We start from the raw sequence: 20,894 nt of genomic DNA, 5'->3' as shown, positions 1-20,894 counted from the left end.
AATTATAAACAGTAGAGAGTGTCATTCTTGTTTAGGAAATTAAAGAAATTCTACAGAAGCAAAAATATAATACATATAAATAAATATACACTCAAAAAAAATGAATTGTTGGATTTACTTAAAAAAGAAGTGTCAAGTGGTTCCATGCAACTATATTGAGTAATTTGTACAAATAACAATTTAGTTGTATGAACAAAAGAAATTTAAAAGGTTAGTTCAACCAAAAATGAAAATAATATCATTTATTACTCACCCTCATGTCGTTCCACACCCGTAAGACCTTCGTTCATCTTCGGAATGCAAATTAAGATATTTTTGATGAAATCCGATGGCTCTGTGAGGCCTCCATAGCCAGCAATGACATTTCCTCTCTCAAGATCCATTAATGTACTAAAAACATATTTAAATCAGTTCATGTGAGTACAGTGGTTCAATATTAATATTATAAAGCGACTAGAATATTTTTGGTGTGCCAGAAAAACAAAATTTAGTGATGGGCGATTTCAAAACACTGCTTCATGAAGCTTCGGAGCGTTATGGATCAGCGTGTCGAATCAGCGGTTCGGAGCGCCAAAGTCACGTGATTTCAGCAGTTTGCCGGTTTGACACGCGATCCGAATCATGATTCATAACGCTGATTCATAACGCTCCGAAGCTTCCTGAAGCAGTGTTTTGAAATCAGCCATCACTAAATTGTGTTTTTTTGGCACACCAAAAATATTCTCGTGGCTTTATAATATTAATATTGAACCACTGTACTCACATGAACTGATTTAAATATGTTTTTAGTACATTAATGGATCTTGAGAGAGGAAATGTCATTGCTCCCTATGCAGGCCTCACTGAGCCATCGGATTTCAACAAAAATATCTTAATTTGTGTTCTGAAGATGAATGAAGGTCTTACGGGTGTGGAACGACATGAGGGTGAGTAATTAATGACATTATTTACATTTTTGGGTGAACTAACCCTTTAAGTAAAGCTGACAAAATTTCTTTGAGTAAATACAAATCATTTGAATGTCACTGTCACATAATATTTATAAATGCAGTTTACTTAATAATGTTATGTTTATTACGTAAGGTGAACACATTTATTGACTTAATTTACTTTATTAAATGAACTATTTTCTCTACAAAATGCACTCAAAAAATAACTCATTGAACAAACTCAATTGAATTGAGAGCAGAAATTTCATCCTAAACATCTGTATATGAGTGTGCACAGCCTAAACACAGGCGACACTCTTCTGCATAATGGTAACCATTATAAAATTAAAATGTCCAACATAACTGAACATTAAACACTAACATAAACTAACAACATATTTCCCTTTACTGAAAAACACATAAAATAACACTTTAATCCCTAAATTTACTCTCCTGATGCAAAGCATGCTGGGAACTACGGATCCACTGCCCAGTTAGTTATGTCAACATTAATTTGTGCGTTTCACTCAGCAATGTTAAGTTGACTGAACAAACACTTACTAAGTAAAGCTGACAATACTAATTTTTAGTAGAAACAATGCAGTTAAATTACGTTCATGTAGATACATGAGTTTTTTAAGTAATGTGAACAAGGGTGGTTTGAGTGAAACTAACAACAGTGAAAGTTCATTTTTTTGAGTGTGTGATGCAACGTGTTGTTCACGTTTTAGGTCATTGTTTTATTATGAGTGTTTTCTGGGTGAAATCTTTGCTAGTGTTAGTTGATTTGAGACGTTTTTTGATAGTTTTAGTGCATTTTGAATGTGAAATTAACTGATGTGCCAAGATGAAAGTTGGTTAGGAGAACTGTGTGAAGCGTTTTGAAAAAGTAAATTAAGTACTGACAAATGTGTCCTAGCGATTGTAAAGAAAAACTGTTATAATAATAATCACAGAAAATACACAAGAAAGAAACTCATCGCTTTAGATAACGACGAGAAACGACAAAAGGAATGAACAAAACAGGATGTATACTTATACACCGAGAACTTAACTAGATACATGTGGGATTCACTAGTGATTGGTGACAAACAAGGGAAACATAGGAACATAAACACAAACACGATGAAACATAACCCACTGTATACCTACTGTATATTGTTCTGTTCTTGTTTTCTGTTCCTGAGTTCATTAAAAATGATAAAATTTAAATTGAATCATCATTTATTTCAACCTCAATGTGACACATACACTAAATGTGCGTTTCATGATGGTCACTGTATGTTATAAACCATTAAACCATTTGAAAGCCGCAAAAACATTTTAATGAACTTTTATTTGCCGATTTAAATACATACAAACTGCCTAACAAGCATAGCTTGTGTCTGTTGCCTTAGTAAATAAATAAATATATCAAATGACAGAATAAAAAGCTGGAATTGAATAAACTTGAACAAAAAGTATATGTGACCTAATGAAAGTAAAAGGAATGTATTGGAATAAATGCAAGTTTTTTTATGCTAAAACTGCCTATTTGAATGTGATTCATTTGTTGTCCATTTCCTCTTTTTAGTTTCTCCTGACCACACCCTCCGTCCCTCTGTTCTTCCTTTCTCTTCTCCTGCCTAAACATTTGTATTTGACAATAATGTTGTTACATACAAAACCTGACACTTTGAGCTTTGTGTTTTGAGGTTTGTTTACTGAGAACTGAGGTTCAGTTTGAGAGTCATGTGACCAACCCCTTCTGGAAAACACAAACGTGGATTCAATTTCATCCTAACAAAACAAGTTCCCGCCTTCTTCCCTTTTTCTTGTGATGAGAAGATCAAGGGAGAGGCAGAAATGTCAGCGGTCAGAGACATGTATGAAGGACTGGATGTTGAAAACATGACTGAATCGGAACAAAGGAGACACAGAAATGGGATGTGATCAGTGTCTCTGGACAGCTGGAGGAATTGGAACAATTCTGTGACAGATTTATGCAACATCTGCAGGGGTTTCAAGACAATGATGATGAGATTGAAGAGCTGAGAGCAAGAATACAAGAACTCGAATTAGAAAACAGAAGACTTAGAGAACAATGACCGCTGCCAAAGATATGAGGTAAAAAATACAAGCATATTCTTTTGAAACAGCTTATAAGAAAGTGCATGTTGTGTGTAGTTTTGACTGGCACAGCAGGGTTCATATCTGATACAGAATTTAAACATACAGGACAGCAATGACCAGTCATCCTGGATGAGAGATAAATCACTGATGTGTTGATTTGATTAAAGACACAGAACTTTCATTTCACAGTAAAACCTTTTACTTTCGGTTTCAACAACAATGTAATATATCTCATGCCTAGAGCACCTCCTAGTGGTCATTATATAAAACACAATGGAACCTACATGAGACATAATAACTTGACAGCTTTTACTGAAAATATAGCCTAAAATTTAAAGAAGACCTAATATGCCCATTTTTACAAGTCTCAGGTGTCCCTAGGATGTGACTGTGCTTAAAATACCTCACAGATTTATAGATCCATGCTGTAAATACTCATTTCTGACTACAGGGCTGTTTTCATGCATGTGCCTTTAAATGCAAATGAGCTGCTGTGCCCCGCCCCCTCTCTACGATCACAGTTCCTGCCTCAATCGGTTCTTTGCCAAATATTAACAAGCCATCTGCTTGGTTTTGATTATCATCCATATTGTGATCACGGATAGCATAGTTCTTTTTTCATCATTAAAGTTTATTATTTCACACTTTCACATTTTGTTGTGTTTAAACTGTCAAATACATAAGGTTCTTGTTCACCATTGCCGCTTGCGAAAACAAAATGGTGGCACCGTGGGCAGGGTTGCCAGGTTTTCACAACAAAACCCGCCCAATTGCTACTCAAAACTAGCCAGAAACTAGCCCAATCGCATTTCAGGGAGGCTCCCACAGTAAAAATCGCATTCTGAGGGGTAAAATCCGCGTTTTTGGCAGGGTTCCCCTGGTAAAATTCGCATTCCGATGTTATTTGGGGTCGCTTCAACCCACGGCAACAGTGTTAAAGTAGCCCAATTCCACGGGAAAACTGCAGACTTGGCAATGTGGGTGGAAAATACAGATTCAGTGGGCAGTAATATTACAGGTGCTGGTCAAATAATTAGAATATCATCAAAAAGTTGATTTGTTTCACTAATTCCATTCAAAAAGTGAAACTTGTATATTATAATCATTCATTACATGCAGACTGATATATTTCAAATGTTTATTTCTTTTAATTTTGATGATTATAACTGACAACTAAGGAAAATCCCAAATTCAATATCTCAGAAAATTAGAATATTGTAAAAAGGTTCAATATTGAAGACACCTGGTACCACACTCTAATCAGCTAATTAACTCAAAACACCTGCAAAGGCCTTTAAATGGTCTCTCAGTCTAGTTCTGTAGGCTACACAATCATGGGGAAGACTGCTGACTTGACAGTTGTCCAAAAGATGACCATTGACACCTTGCACAAGGAGGGCAAGACACAAAAGGTCATTGCAAAAGAGGCTGGCTGTTCACAGAGCTCTGTGTCCAAGCATATTAATAGAGAGGCGAAGGGAAGGAAAAGATGTGGTAGAAAAAAGTGTACAAGCAACAGGGATAACCGCACCCTGGAGAGGATTGTGAAACAAAACCCATTCAAAAATGTGGGGGAGATTCACAAAGAGTGCACTGCAGCTGGAGTCAGTGCTTCAAGAACCACTACGCACAGACGTATGCAAGACATGGGTTTCAGCTGTCGCATTCCTTGTGTCAAGCCACTCTTGAACAACAGACAGCGTCAGACGCGTCTCGCCTGGGCTAAAGACAAAAAGGACTGGACTGCTGCTGAGTGGTCCAAAGTTATGTTCTCTGATGAAAGTAAATTTTGCATTTCCTTTGGAAATCAGGGTCCCAGAGTCTGGAGGAAGAGAGGAGAGGCACACAATCCACGTTGCTTGAGGTCCAGTGTAAAGTTTTCACAGTCAGTGATGGTTTGGAGTGCCATGTCATCTGCTGGTGTTGGTCCACTGTGTTTTCTGAGGTCCAAGGTCAACGCAGCCGTATACCAGGAAGTTTTAGAGCACTTCATGCTTCCTGCTGCTGACCAACTTTATGGAGATGCAGATTTCATTTTCCAACAGGACTTGGCACCTGCACACAGTGCCAAAGCTACTAGTACCTGGTTTAAGGACCATGGTATCCCTGTTCTTAATTGGCCAGCAAACTCGCCTTGTGAAGAGGAAGATGCGATATGCCAGACCCAACAATGCAGAAGAGCTGAAGGTCACTATCAGAGCAACCTGGGCTCTTATAACACCTGAGCAGTGCCACAGACTGATCGACTCCATGCCATGCCGCATTGCTGCAGTAATTCAGGCAAAAGGAGCCCCAACTAAGTATTGAGTGCTGTACATGCTCATACTTTTCATGTTCATACTTTTCAGTTGGCCAAGATTTCTAAAAATCCTTTCTTTGTATTGGTCTTAAGTAATATTCTAATTTTCTGAGATACTGAATTTGGGATTTTCCTTAGTTGTCAGTTATAATCATCAAAATTAAAAGAAATAAACATTTGAAATATATCAGTCTGTGTGTAATGAATGAATATAATATACAAGTTTCACTTTTTGAATGGAATTATTGAAATAAATCAACTTTTTGATGTTATTCTAATTATATGACCAGCACCTGTATGTCAGTAGGGAAGCGAAATATGAGCGGGTCATTTTTTTCACATGCTTGCAGAGAAAGGCTTGCTTTTTTCAAGTTTTCTGCGTTAGATGCACCGATTATAGCACTTAAACATGGAAAAAGTCAAATTTTCATGATATGTCCCCTATAAGATAAATTTTTATAAGAGTGTTTTCTAACATAATAATAAAATTTGTTTTAATTTGGTCAAATTCATGCAAATTCAACAGAATTCACGTCAAGGATAGCAAAAGAATGAGATTCGTTTTATTTATCTTCAGCTCCAAGACTAAGATCATTCCTAATTTCAAGATCAAAGACCGCAATGGGAGAGAGAACGGCATCAGCATAATTTGGCAGCAGCTATTTACACTAAGTGCAAATAACAATAGATTCTATTTACTCTCTAAAAATAGTGGTATTTTCTTTGCAAGAAGTGCAAATTGAAGTTGCTATTTAGTATTAAAGATGTGCACATTTGCCAGATTTAGCTAAACAACATTAACAAAGATGAAGTTGTCAGTTGTCAGTTTTCAGATTTCATGGTTCTATTTGACTGCATATTTCATGCATGTTTTCTCTTTAATAATAGAATATTTTAAGACATAAAATAATGAATATAACAGTTGATTTGTTTGAAATTTTCCACACAGAGAGCATGTTAACCGGCCAAGATGAATCCTGGACCAGTCCTGCATCATTTCAGCGTTTTCAATAACAACCCATGTGTTCTACTGTAAGAAAACAAACATACATTGTTGTTTTATTTCTTTGTTTTTATGTTTAATTTCATAATCATTAGTCATTTATAAGTTGTCATTTTATTTATCATTTATTCATATTATTATTATATGATTTACATCATTTATTCATTTTATCATTTTGTTGTTATTATTATTATTATTCATGTCATTTTATGTTTTTATATTTTATTTTACTTATTTTCCTGCTCTTGCAGTGCTTGCTATAGTTGTTTAATCTTCTGATTGTGTGGTTTGAAGGGATGTTTGTCTTCACGAGAGAATGTCTGCATTTCAAGGTTTTTAACGTCATAGGACGATGTTGTGAAACAGTATTTTCCACTGCTTTTCCCTTGGTATAACAACACTTGTTGGAATTGTACTGGTCAGATGAAGTCAGAGCATTGAGAAGTGTAATATGCAACATATGCAACTAAGATTAATCAATAAACTCTGCACGTTTTTATCATTATCACTTCATCTCCCACTTCTGCTCTTCTCTGACTTTCCCAGTAAACTCTCAGGCTGATAGAGGACTGATATCTTCTGGCAGGGATTCGGCGTCCGGGTTGAATCTATATCTGATATTTCTGACATGGAGATCTATCCTTTTCACAATACATATCGTTTCAAAGCAGCTTTACAGAAAATGCATGTGTCTACATTACATAGAGTGATCTGTTATCAGAGGAGTCTAAGTTATGTATTTCACAATTGTACAAATCATGCAGGTAGCTAACAATGTATTAATTTAGTTTAAACAATGTACATAGCAAAATCCTAACCCAGTCTCATTAGAAAAACGTAACTGTGGGAAAGTTTTCGCGAGTCGCAAAATACGTACCAATACGTACATATCACTGCATTTTCGATGTGAAATGTCTACTGAGTGGCGCTAAAAGCCGTGTTCATTTTTATTTATTTTTTTGCCGGAACGTGAATATGGTATGTTTTTATGACGTTGGTTTTTATACGAATCACCGCAGTTCTAATTTGAAATTTGAACTCCATTGCGTTTTAAAATAACGTGCCACCAACACTACACCTAAACCTACCCGATAGTGTTAACAAAAGCAAATGTGACATAAAAAGCATCCGTAATCGTGCCGTTTTAGCTTTTTTAGATCTCTCTTTGACCGTGATTCAACTTTCACAGGATTCGTACCCAGGGCTTCCTCATCTTAAGTACAACTCCGTATCAGCTCAGCTACTGAGCAAGCTTGTTATGTCAGAAAAGCGAAACATATGGAGCTGGTTAAGCGTGCAAAGTCTAAAATATATTCGTTTACAAATCGTGCACTCTGGTAAAAAAGCTTTTTAAGTCATAACATAATATTGTGCAAGGAGACGTGAAAATGAGTCTTTATTAATCCATAATCTGACCCCGTAATCATAACTGTATATGAAAACGATTAAAAGCGCTTGCCGTTTTACTGCGTTACTAGCGTTCATTTCTGTTGGAAACTGCAGTGATATGAGTGTATTGGTACGTATTTTGGCAACTCGCGAAAACGTTCCCACAGGTGTGTATTTCCTATGAGACCAGGTTGCAAAATCCCCAGAGTTAAATCAGCTCTGCTCAGAGTGCATATGGTCCCTCTCTAAATAGTGTTAAAGTAACACTGAAGCAGAGTTAAAGTTAATGAGATAATTAAGCAATTAATAAGGCTGTGACTTAAGTCACTTGTAGTTCTTGTGTTTTTTCTTATTTCTTCAGTGATTCTGCTTGTTAACAGCAGGTGTTCATCACTAATGCGCAAACAATTAATTGATTAATTATCTCATTAAATTTAACTCTGCTTCAGTGTTATTTTAACACTATTTAGAGAGGGACCATATGTACTCTGAGCAGAGTTGATTTAACTCTGGGGATTTTGCTGTGTATTAGTTTAAAGCAGAAACAATGAGCTCAGTGAAATAAAGAATACATGTTGTGATCAGTTATACAGGGATCTTGGATCAAATTTGTCACTTTTTACTTCCAATGAATATTTCTCATGGGTTTATTTTTGAAAGTCAATTTAAACTTTAAAGTGTTGACTACAGATAAAAATACAATAACGGGGCATGTTGTCACAAAGGGTGAGTATTGTTCACTTGTTTATCAACAAACTTGTATAAAATATGGTGATATTTAAATTTTAGTTTTGTTTCAAACCTACATTTGTGATGATATTCTCCTCTCATTATAATTATTCTTCATTTTCTAATAAAGATTTTCAGTTTTTTTAACGACATCGCTCTTCATTTACTCTGGACGACAACACTACTGGAGAGGCCAGACTAATGGTAAGTTATGCCGTTCAGAGTTTATTTTTGTAATGCTTAATGTCTGGTGAAATATTATTTTAGTGATATTACTGGTTATTTAATAATAAGAGAATTAAAGAATGGGAATGTCATCTTTCCTGTTGCTAATCATGATGTTAAAATGTTTGGACTGACAGTTTGAGCAATATTACAATCTCCTTCAACTAAAAGAGAGGGGCTGCAAAGATGCTGTCCTTAAATGCTGTCGGTGAGAATATCTTTATTGAAACAGTACAGGAAGTGCTTACAGAGTCATCCTACAGAACAAACATGCAGAAACTGTCCAGTCTCCACAGAGACACTGTAGACAGCGCCCTCTTCTGGACCGAGTTTGTCATGAGACATGATGGTGTACTAGAATACAAGTAAAACAATGGAAGAAAATATTCTCTGTATAGAGCTAGACTACCATATTCCACATGTTTTAAAGCAGATATCTGAGGCACTTTTTACTCCAGTGAATCTTGTTATGGCCAACAGAAACTGTCTAAAATTGCAACAAATAAAACAAATTCACAAAAATCATTCTAATTTATGACAGTTTTGACCACTGCTATAGAGAAAACACTCATTTGTGTTACTGGACATTTGACTAAAACATTACTGAGATATAATTTTATCAAGATATAATTCCCTGTGTGACAACTAGCCCCGGTCTCCTTTTATATTTTGAGAATTATTAAAGAATTGCTGGAAATAAAATTCTGTTACAATCTCAAAATCTGCATTTTAACAGTACATGATGAGTAATTGAATAGGGCACTTCATAAGTACACCATAAAAATGATGACAAACGCAAGAAAATTGATTCATTGATATCAATTATAGGTTAATAGAAATTGTGTAATTACACAAGCAACTAAAATGCCAGCTAAAATAATTTCTCCCAAAAGATTTTCCCTCTTTAGGTAGTCAAAACATCACTAAAATATGATGCCACTGAATTTGCTCCTTGGTTCCAAAGATTAAAAAAGCATTTGTAAATTTGTAAAAACATTTATGTGAATTATTTATGCACCTTCTACTGTTTATTTAAATTCATTACTATTTGTTTATTTTAATTTTAATTTTATCTAGAGTGTTATAATATTATTGTGTGCTGAATAACATAGAAATATATATTATGAATAGTAATGATGCGGTGTCCAATCATCGCGGACATTACGTAGTTAATATTCATGAGCTCCGCCTCCGCGTACCCAAACAGAGAAGCGTATCTCGCGAGCTCGCTGCTACACTGTTGTCACTCTCCGTTCGGCTGGTAAGTTCATTTATTTAATTTGTCAAAATCCATAACGGCTTTCACACACATCTACAGATGGACATGCTCAGTTTTGGATAGTGAAAATTTCCGAAACATTCATCGTACCGTCTGAAATGAGCTTCCATGTTGTCAGTCGCGCACAACAGGATTCAGTGTTTGTTTGTGTGCACTGAAATGTTTAATGTTGCATGTTTGTATAGCTCTGTACAGTTGAACACAATATGAACTGCTCAGTGTTTTTCCTCCTGAAAGAAAGTCTTTTCGGGGGTAATAATAGAGTTGACACTTACTTCCGGAAATAGATTTCACTTTTCCTTGAAAGAACTGAACTCCCTTCATTATTATGTCTGTCAGTAACGCTGATGTTTTTGTTTACATAAAAAAAAAAATAGCATAATAACCGTAGCTACTATTGCTAAAATACACCAATATATGGTCTTTATGTCATTATCTTAATGTAAATTGTAATTATTTTAATTTTAATGGCAGCAATGGCAGTTGTGCCTGATACCAAGTTAGTTTTAGTAATTGTTTATTTACTATTTAGTGCACAGGGTTCAATATAACTATGACACAATCATGGGTTTGAAATGAGCTGAACAAGAGTTGATTGTCAAATAAATCATATACATCACATTTCATATTTTGTAGATCATTAGGATGTGTTAATATGGCTATGCAGATTGATTTAAAGAGATATTAGTACTCATTTTGTGTGGTGCAGTCACAGTGTTTATAGATTATACACTGATGACAGATATAAAATTCACCTGTAAACATTAACCCTCGTGTACTGTTAAGGGACAATTTGACCGGTTTTGATTTTTGAGTTGTCGGAAACATCAGTTAACCGTGTTTTTTTTTTGTTTGTTTTTTTTTTCTTTAAAATTTGTGACTTTTTCTCTTTTAGGGTCATGAACATGCATGCAAAGTTACAAAATGCTGATGTATTTTATTTTATTGTTCTTAGGCAACTGTACAGACACAGAACAATAACATTTCTTGGTTATATTTGGTTATTTTAGTTTTTTACTACCCTATGAAGCTAAAAAAGGAGCTTTTCCTCACTTATTTCAATACAAAAAAATATTTTATCAGCCACATATGGTAAAAATTAGATCATTTCTTTTTTCAATCTATCTGAAATACTGTCTAACCTACATTGTTTTTCTTGAAATTTTGTGACTTTTTCTCATTTAGGGTCATGAACATGCATGCAAAGTTTCAAAATGCTGAAATTTTATACGTCCTTACTGTTCGTGTGTCAATTTGACCCATATAAACAGCCATTCAAAAGCACCTGTACAGCCCCAAAATACAAAACACTTCTGTGTTGTTGTACGTCAGATCTCCTCAACTCTAGTGCTGAAGTGCCAGTGTCTTACTGAGTTTAACAACTTTTTATTTTCAAAGTTTGTGAAAATATAAAGTTGTTTTACCTGCTAATTGTCTGTCCCACTTTTTGAGCATAGATATGAAAACTTAAATTGTTAAAATCTTCAGAGCACACACTTAAGTTTGGTATCTTTTTAAGGGGAACACTTCACAGATTATTGTAGAAGTAAAAAAGTTGTAAAAGTAAAGTTTAAAAAAAGTTATAGAAGTTTATGAAAATGTATATAATATATATTTTTTTATAAAATATATATTTTACAAAACATGTTCAACTTTAAAACTTCAAGAAAACTAAAGTTAAATATCTGTACAAGTTCTGTGCCAAATTTTAGGTTGATATCTCAAAAAACGAACTTTCAGTAAGATTTTTTTGTGCGCAGTACCAGTCTTTTCCACTAGATGACATTCAGACTCCACCGTGACCATATAAGGACTCTTTGATTTCCATATAAGGTTTGAGTGATCTGAACCATATTTTTCTATACTTTTTGAAATATTTATGAAGTAGACATCCTATTTAGAAGAAGTTTGTGCAGTAATGTTAATATTTTTTTTGAATTACAGAAAGAATCAGAACGCGTGTTATAGTTTGGCACCACATCACAAATGAAGAATCTATCGCTATTTATCTATTGCTCTGTCATTTCTTTTGAAAATCAGTCACCAGATATGAAAACTATAGTCTGAAAGCTTTCAGATGATATATAGTTTGTCAAGATTACTTCAGGTTTAGACTAAGATATTATTGTTATAAATATATAATGGTAAATGTCCCACAGGTGGAGGGAGGGGCAGTCTTAAAAATAGTGGTTAAAAACATTTTATAAATCATAAATTCAGATATTTATTCTTTGTAATGTGTGAAAAGTATTGATTATTAAAAGTTAATCATTTGTCCATGATTGTATGTTTTTTTTTATAGTGTGATTGTGTTGAATCCAGTTAGGGTCAATTTGACCCGGACCATACAGGCAGTCGCCAGAAATCGAACAGTGCATGAGGGTTAAATAAGGTTCTCTGTTAGGTTTATGATTTTTAATGCATCAACAACAACAAAAAAAAAAAAATCTGAAATATTAATCTGGGATGTGGATGATTGACTTGCTGCTAGATTTTGTCTTGGGTTTCCAACGTCTCTTTTGTAACGTGTTTTACATGATATTTAATGCTCAAAATGTGCCTCAACAGTCCAACAGGAAGTGATGTTAGTTAGTTGTTTTGTTCTGAATGTCTGATTACACAAGGACACTTGTGGTATGAGGTTGTGCCAGTGCCATTTAAAGCAATAGTTCAAACAGTTGATTGACTTCCATAGTATTTTTGGTTACTCAAAATAACTTTTTTTTTTTGTGTGTTTAGCAGAAGAAAGAAACTCCTACAGGTTTGGAACAACTTGAGGGTGAGTAAATGATGACAGAATTTTCATTTTTGGGTGAACTGGCCCTTTAAATGCAGTCTAGATGAAATTCAACAGGACCGTTTGACTCTTGCACTAAGATATTTCATAAATCAGATTGCAGTGTTTTATTTTTGCATATGTAAACAGTTTAATGATCAAGACAAAGATGAAGCATGTTTTGAATGGATCTTGAGTTCCCGGAGAAAGTTGAAAGTAGTACTTTAGTAGATAAGTAACAGGGATCGTGTGAATTATTTCTCTTAAAGTCAGTATGAAACAGCATTTGCAAACCACTTTACCTCTATAATCTGATGCATTTCTTAAGGGAAGATAATGAAGATAAAGTAAAGACGTGGAGCAAGTTTTTTGTTTAAAATAATGTGTATTGATGTTCACTGTAAGACAATTAAGAACGTAAATAGATTATATTTTATACTTGTATTCATGTTATCCATATTTATGAAGATGTTTGGTGAATGGGGAAACTTTTATACAAAAATAATAAAATGTTCCAAAAAGGACTTTGCAACCACCCAAAACCCTCTAAAACCACATGAAATAGTGTTTCCTGGTGACACACATGAAGGTTGTGCAAGAACAGCGTGTCAGAACACGCTGAAACAAATCAACAATTTACCAGGCAGAGAAACTGCAGCACTGAGAGTCAAAAGGATGAATAAATTTGTAATGAAAGATCAGATTCTGTTAAAATAGTAACAAATCTGCTGTGCATCCTGGATTTAAAGTGAAATGATTATTGCTCTTAAAGGATTAGTTCACTTCAGAATGAAATTTCCTGATAATTTACTCACCCCCATGTCATCCAAGATGTTCATGTCTTTCTTTCTTCAGTGGAAAAGAAATGAAGGTTTTTGAGGAAAACATTCCAGGATTTTTCTCCATATAGTGGACTTCACTGGGGTGGAAGGTCCAAATGTCAGTTTCAGTGCAGCTTCAACACGATCCCAGACGAGGAATAAGAGTCTTATCTAGAGAAACCATCGGCCATTTTCTAAAAAAATAAACATTTATATACTTTTTAACCACAAATGCTCATCTTGCACTGCTCTGTGATGCTCCACGCATTACGTAATCACGTTGGAAAGATCACGCGTGACGTAGGCGGAAGTACCGCGGTAGGGCGAAAAACTCAACTTCGTCTGACAACAAACTTCAAAATCGTCCGACATCATTGTTTTACCTTTTGTTTGTAAACAGCGTTTGACTTAGTCTTTGCACGTTCACTTTGTAGACACTGGATCAGTCCTTCCGTCCACGTCACGCGTGATCTTTCCAACATGATTACGTCATGCGTGGCACATCACAGAGCAGTGCAAGACGAGCATTTGTGGTTAAAAAGTGTATAAATTAAAATTTTTTTAGTAAATGACTGACTGTTTCACTAGATCCTCGTCTGGGATCGTGTTGAGCTCTTTGAAGCTGCACTGAAACTGACATTTGGACCTTCAACCCGTTGAACCCCAGTGAAGTCCACTATATGGAGAAAAATCCTGCAATGATTTCTTCAAAAATCTTCATTTCTTTTCGACTGAAGAAAGAAAGACATAAACAACTTGGATGACATGGTGGTGAGTAAATTATCAAGGAATTTGAATTCTGAAGTGAACTAATGCTTTAAATAAAGTGTTCTGCCACCTTGAACCTTCATATAAGATTACTGTATATACAAATCTGCATTTGTTTTACTGTTTTAAACTTGGACAGTCTTTACAGAATGTGAACCTCTCAGCGTTTGTTTTAAGATTTGGAAAAGTGGGGGGAAAAAATTGTATCCTGTCCAGATACCTTGTGTCACTAATATTTAATGTATTTTTAGGAGATTTTATGGTACTAAATTAGATTTATGCAGTAGTTATAATCCGTTTATTCACTTTTCGAACATGGACCTGAAAATGAAATTTCCAACTGAAACTATCATAAATCTTGAATGCTTTAGAGCACAGACTGAAGTTTGGTCTCTTTTTAGAGACGACACTTGGCAGATTATTGCTGAAGTGAAAAGAGTTTAAAAAAGTGAATTTACATTTATTGTTATTAAAAATGCACAAAAATACCATTTTAATTTGTTATACGAATTATATATTTTCCAAAACACATTTTACTCTAAAATTGTGAGGAAAAATAAAAGCCATAAATCTAAACAAGTTATGTTCCAAATCTGAGGTTTGAGGTATAAAAAAATGAGCTTTCAGTAAGAATTTGTTTGGTTGCAGTACCAAACGCTTCCACTAGATGAAATTCGCATCCCATTCATTTATAATGCAATGCACTCATTTTTGACAACGTACAATATGTATGACTGTTTTTTCAGGACCATCTAACCTTTTCCAAGTCGGGCTGCACAATATATCGTTTTAGCATCAAAATCCGAATCCGCAATACTCCCATCGCAGGATGTGCGATGTCTTGTGGGGATCGTTAATCCGTACGGACTAGTAGGGCTAGGCGATTTTTTTTAGATTTTTTTTTTTATTAATTCGAATTTAATGTTTTGCCTCGATTTTATTATTTTTAAATCGAGAAATCACGATTTTGAATAAAAATGTTAGCAAGCGTTACAGTTGGACATGTTGACAATACAGCAATGATAACCGTATTAGGAGAAGAAAATGATCCGACCTCATGATGGCGTCGGCGCGCGTGATTAACCGCTCTCATGTGACGCTCTATGAGCGTAGAACACGTCACTATTCTTAAGCGGCTGTTCATTCAAAAATGCGTTATAAAAATGAGACGCAGGCAGTGGAATGAGAAAAAAAAGGCAAAGTTATTAAACGCGAGTTGAGCTTTTTTTTTTTTTTTTTTTTACTTGACCGCCGTGTTTTTAGAATGCCGTTTCATGGGTGAGACACTGCTAAAGACGCGAGACACAAGTGCAACACCTAAACATGTCCGCCAAACATAAAAACAACAGGGCAAATAGCGCAATGCATTAAAAAACCTGTAAACCTGTTTGATATTTCATGTTTGCATGATAGTGACAGGCTGAAAGCTGCTGTTGTTTTCTGTTTTTACAAAGCATTTGCTGTTAATAATAGCCTATTACTGGTATTATTTATTGCTATTACTTTTTGGCTAAGAAATATTTAACATTTTCTTATTTTATATTATTTCTGAGTATATAGGATGTGTTTAAGATAAGTTTGTACAACATTTGCCTTCATATTTCAGGCATATTTCTGCAAAGATATTTAACAAATTGTTTTACATTTACACCATGTTGATCACTTCATGTGCGGTGCACTTGGAATGGAACTTTTTTTAACCAGATTGTTAATAAAGAGAATGTTACTTAAATCATATTGTAGTTAAGTTTTTAAGTTGACTAGTTAAACAGTAAAAAAAAAAAAAAAAATCGAAATCGTGAATCGTTTTGCCATATCGTCCAGCCCTACGGACTAGACAACCACGGTTCAAAACGCATAGGATTCTCGGATTAATCGCAAAGTTTGACCGTCATACAATGAAAGTTTTTCATTTGAACGTGTTTTGGGTCCTGTCAGTTTAAACATTCAAGCGATTTTAAACTATTTGAGCGCATTTTGAGCACATTCGGTCTTAAAGTGACAGCAGCCTAATATTCCTGCTGCTTTCTGTGTCATGAATGTTAATCAAACAAAAAAAAGACAAAGAGAAAAATCACTTTTGTAGTTTTAACAGATTAATTGTTTAATTTAACATTTGATTATTCAATTTCTGTACCTGAATACTGTTAAGGGGCTCGCACACCGGACGCGAAGCTCAGCGCCGCGACACGTCTTTAAAATTCGAACACATTGTTTTCTATGAGTGTACGCACACCGGCGGCGACATTCGGCGCCTGTCCGCGGCACCCAGCTACGACTCGGAAAACAATAGAAAACAATGCGTTCGAATTTTAAAGACGTGTCATGGCGCTGCGCGGCGCTGAGCTTCGCGTCCGGTGTGCGAGCCCCTTTAGACTTACCTGAAAAATATTAAAGCACTATTTATTTCATTTGTATCTTTGTTCTTTTATATTTATCTATGCTTGTAATTTGTTCATTATTTTCTATGCGTATTCACTCACCTACAAAATCACTCCAATCATCCATCATTTCCAAATAGAGCTACAGTCAAACCAAAAATTATTCAGACATTTTTGATATATTTTTACTAGTGGGTTCAGGACACTATAGTTCGTTTATGTAAGTGAGGATAGCAAAATAAAGTAAACTGTCACATATTATACCCAAAAATTCTTCATACAGTGGACTACCAGTAAAATTAGGGACCAAAAATTATTCAGACACTTTGACCTGACCATGTTTTGCTTAAGTGTTATCTGACATAATTAAGATTAATTTTTTCTGACACAGTTTAACTCATATTTTATTACAATTTTTTTAAACTATAGTGAATAAACTGTATTAATGAATGAAATGTTCAAGGTGTCTGAATACATTTTGGTTTGACTGTATTCAAGTCATCTGGTGAATTTTTTTCATATCGCAATGTATATCGCAGAAAAACAAAATAATGCAATGTCAGTTTTTTCCAAAATCATGCAGCCCTATTTCTCATCATGTCCATGATTTTTTTTGTTTGTGTTCATACAGCATGCGGCAAAACCTTTACCAAGTTTCGTACCATTCCGATCAAGTAAAAAAATAAAAAATAAACAAACAAACAAAAACGTAAAATTTTTCAGTCAAAAATGACTGTACAGCACTAAAGCTATTCAATCCCACAGACTTACATTAGAGAGCAAAACCTTGTCTGATAAATGTGTATTTATGTCTTTCAGGAAGGATGGATTTTATCTTTATCTCAAGCATCATTCTAACCCTGATCTTTCCAGTGCATTGTGGGAAGATCCTGGTGTTTCCTCATGAAGGCAGTCACTGGCTTAACATAAATGTTCTGATCCAGGAGCTTCACTCCAGAGGCCATCAGATCACCGTGATCCGGGCCCTCGACAGCTGGTACATCTCAGAGACGTCGCCCCACTACGTCTCAATGACCGTCCCGTTTTCACTGGGTGGAGACGATGAGTTTTACCGCAGTTTGGTTTCTAGACAACTGCAGATCAAACGGCAGCGGCAACCGGCGTGGACCAGATTCAGATTGGACATGGACCTCAAGGACAGGTTTTCCGAAATGCACAAGAAGATTTGCGAAATGGTGATCTTTATAATCGAGAACGATCCTGTGCTGTTAGAACAGATCAAACAAGCCAACTTTGACTTGATGTTGACCGATCCCGCAAACGGAGGAGGTGTTGTTCTCGCACACTATCTGAATCTACCCCTCGTCTTTAACGTCCGATGGACTATTCATGGAGAAGCTCATTTCCAAATAGCCCCGTCTCCATTGTCGTACGTTCCGTTCTCGCTTTCTCAGCTGACCGACAAGATGACTTTCCTTCAGAGAACGTATAACATGCTGTTTTACACCCTTCGGAGTTTCCTTTACAAGCGTACCGTTGGTCCTCATTACAGCGCTTTGTGCAGCCGATATTTCGGCCCTGATTTGGACTATTTTGAATTATTTCAAGCAGCTGATATTTGGCTCATGACGGTGGATTTTGTCTTTGAATTTCCTCGCCCAACCATGCCAAATGTCATTTACATTGGTGGTTTCCAGTGCAAACCTGCAAAAGATCTTCCGGGTGATCTGGAGGACTTCGTACAAAGCTCTGGAGAGCACGGCGTCATTATTATGTCTTTAGGAACATTAGTTGGGCAGCTTCCTCTTGACATAGCCGATGAAATAGCCGCTGCGTTCGCTCAGCTTCCCCAAAAAGTGATTTGGAGATACACCGGAGAGCGTCCGTCGACTGTGGGCAACAACACTTTACTGGTTAACTGGTTACCGCAGAATGATCTCCTAGGACATGCAAAGACCAAGGTTTTTGTGTCTCATGGAGGAATTAATGGTGTTTTTGAAGCCATTTACCATGGCGTTCCAATAGTCGGGTTGCCGCTTGTTTTCGATCAGGATGATAACATTTCCAAAATGAGACATAAAGGTGTAGCTAAGGTTGTGGACATAGCCACCATAGATAGAAGTATATTTAAAGATGCCTTACAGGAAGTGATTAATGAGCCGTCCTACAGAACAAACATGCAGAAGCTGTCCAGAATCCACAGAGACACGCCATTAAAACCATTAGACAGCGCCATCTTCTGGATCGAGTTTGTCATGAGACACAGAGGCGCTGCTCACCTGCGCACCGACTCGTATAAAATGCCCTGGTACTCGTATTATAGTGTTGATGTCGTAGCGTTCTTAGTGTCGATTGTGTCTTTTATAGTTTTTATTATATTTAAGGTGATCAGATGTTTATGTTGCAGGTTATGTGCAAAAAGAAAACGAGCAAAACAAGATTAAGTTTGAGGGTGTCTTTAAAGGTTGTGGAAACACTGAAGTGATACTGAGTTTGGGTAACTTCTATGTATCATTTTTTTTTTTTTTTTTATATCAATTTAACACATCATTGCTGAAAAAAATATTAATTTCTTTCAATAAAAAGAAAGAAAAATATTTTACAGACCCCAGACTTTTGAATGGTAGTGTATATTGTTACAAAAGATTTCTATTTTGAATTAATGCTGTTCTTTTTTAACTTTTTTTTTTTTTTTTATTCATCAAAGAATCCTGAAAAAGTATCACAGGTTATAAAAAATATTAAGCAGCACAACTGTTATATACATAAATAAATCATCATATTAGAATGATTTCTGAAGGATCATGTGACACTGAAGACTGGAGTAATGATGCTGAAAATTCAGCTTTGATCACAGGAATAAATTACACTTTACTATATATTCACATAGAAAACAGCTGTTTTAAATTGTAATAATATTTTGTGATTTTTACTGTATTTTCAATCAAATAAATTCAGCTTTCATCACAGGAATAAATTACATTTTACAATAAATTCACATAGAAAACAGATATTTTATATTGTAATAATATTTTACATTTTTACTGCAAGTTTTGATCAAATAAATACAGACTTTGTGAGCAGAAGAAAATCTTTCAAAAACATTAAATAATATGAATTATTCCAAACCTTTGAATAACAGTGTATAACAGTTTTGTATATAAGTGCTTTTCTCTCCATTTTTGTTTTTTGGGCTGTTTATGTGGTTTTACTGATTATGAGTATATCGACATTTTTAATTTAATAATGAAATAAAAACCTTTTTAATTTCAGTTAGTGTAACAGAGATTTACCATGTAGTGACCATGTGAATTTTGATTAAATGTTGTGTCAACCTGAAACTTCTGTAATGTGATGTATTTCTGAAATGCACAAATAGCTGTTTGGCTTTTGGTTAATGTGATATTTTAACATTAACCGGTAGCTCACGCTGCCTAGAGTTAGAGCATTTCTACAGAATAACGTTCACTGATGAATTGTTCACATTAAGACATGTATTAAGAAAGTAAATATGTGATTTCATGTTGACTTTAAGATTGAAATGATTTCTCCCACTATTATCCCTTCCAGAAACCATTAGCACGTCATTAGAGCGGTTTTGTCCCGTCTGTAATTACGGTGATGTATTACAGTGACCTGCAGGACTCGAGTCTAATAGAGGTGACACTCGACCCACTTCCACCGCCGTTACTGCTGTAATGACTGAAAACGCTTTAATATCCGACAGTGTTTAATCACTGCTGCACGTCTTCAGAGCAATTACAGCTGATTGCAAGGATAACAGAGCTTTTAAATGCAACATAAGTCTGGTTGACAGTCAATTAAAATGTATTTTATTTTACACGAGGAAGTACTGAAATTGAATATATAAAATTTTATTTTGTACATGAGCACTCCTGATACAAAAGATAATGTCTATATAAAGAGTCTAGTGTAATATTCATCACATAGATATGTAGTATAAAAATAAAACATGCAAACAAAAAATAAAAGCAGATTTGACAAGATATTAAAACACTCTTTGTGTGACCTTGTAGTTAAAATTGCATGATGGGAGCTGAGCTGAACATAAAGTGTTTAATGACTTACATTTACATAGTCTTTCCTGAATCCTTAAACAAACTGTTTCAACCCTGGTCTCTCATAATTGTTGTGCTGATGTATGAATTGTTACTGTACAATCACTCATTTTCACGCTGACAGTGTTCACTGTAAGGCACTA

General features: G+C 35.1%; 1 protein-coding gene across 10 annotated transcripts; it reads left to right on the top strand.

Moving 5' to 3' along the window:
- Window positions 1–955: 955 nt before the first annotated feature.
- LOC127499715 (UDP-glucuronosyltransferase 2A2-like) lies at window positions 956–20,013 on the top strand. 10 transcript variants are annotated; one of them, XR_007926176.1, is made up of 5 exons: window positions 957–3,035; window positions 6,290–8,458; window positions 8,592–8,665; window positions 12,705–12,744; window positions 14,151–14,297. XR_007926176.1 is itself a non-coding variant. In XM_051870231.1 (5 exons), the coding sequence occupies exons 3-5, from the start codon at window positions 8,663–8,665 to the stop codon at window positions 19,114–19,116; spliced, it is 1,626 nt and encodes a 541-aa protein (XP_051726191.1). In that variant the 5' UTR covers window positions 2,350–3,035; window positions 6,290–8,458; window positions 8,592–8,662; the 3' UTR covers window positions 19,117–20,013. The 10 variants fall into 10 exon arrangements, 7 of the variants coding, with proteins under 7 accessions (XP_051726191.1, XP_051726190.1, XP_051726189.1 ...); XM_051870231.1 differs by lacking the exon at window positions 14,151–14,297 and adding an exon at window positions 17,531–20,013 and having other exon boundaries at window positions 2,350–3,035; window positions 12,708–12,744; XM_051870229.1 differs by lacking the exon at window positions 14,151–14,297 and adding an exon at window positions 17,531–20,013 and having other exon boundaries at window positions 2,351–3,035; window positions 6,290–6,372; window positions 6,890–8,665.
- Window positions 20,014–20,894: the final 881 nt, after the last annotated feature.

Source organism: Ctenopharyngodon idella, chromosome 18, assembly GCF_019924925.1.
Source record: "Ctenopharyngodon idella isolate HZGC_01 chromosome 18, HZGC01, whole genome shotgun sequence".
Lineage (NCBI taxonomy): Eukaryota > Metazoa > Chordata > Actinopteri > Cypriniformes > Xenocyprididae > Ctenopharyngodon > Ctenopharyngodon idella.
This window is presented reverse-complemented; position numbering and strand designations above follow the sequence as displayed.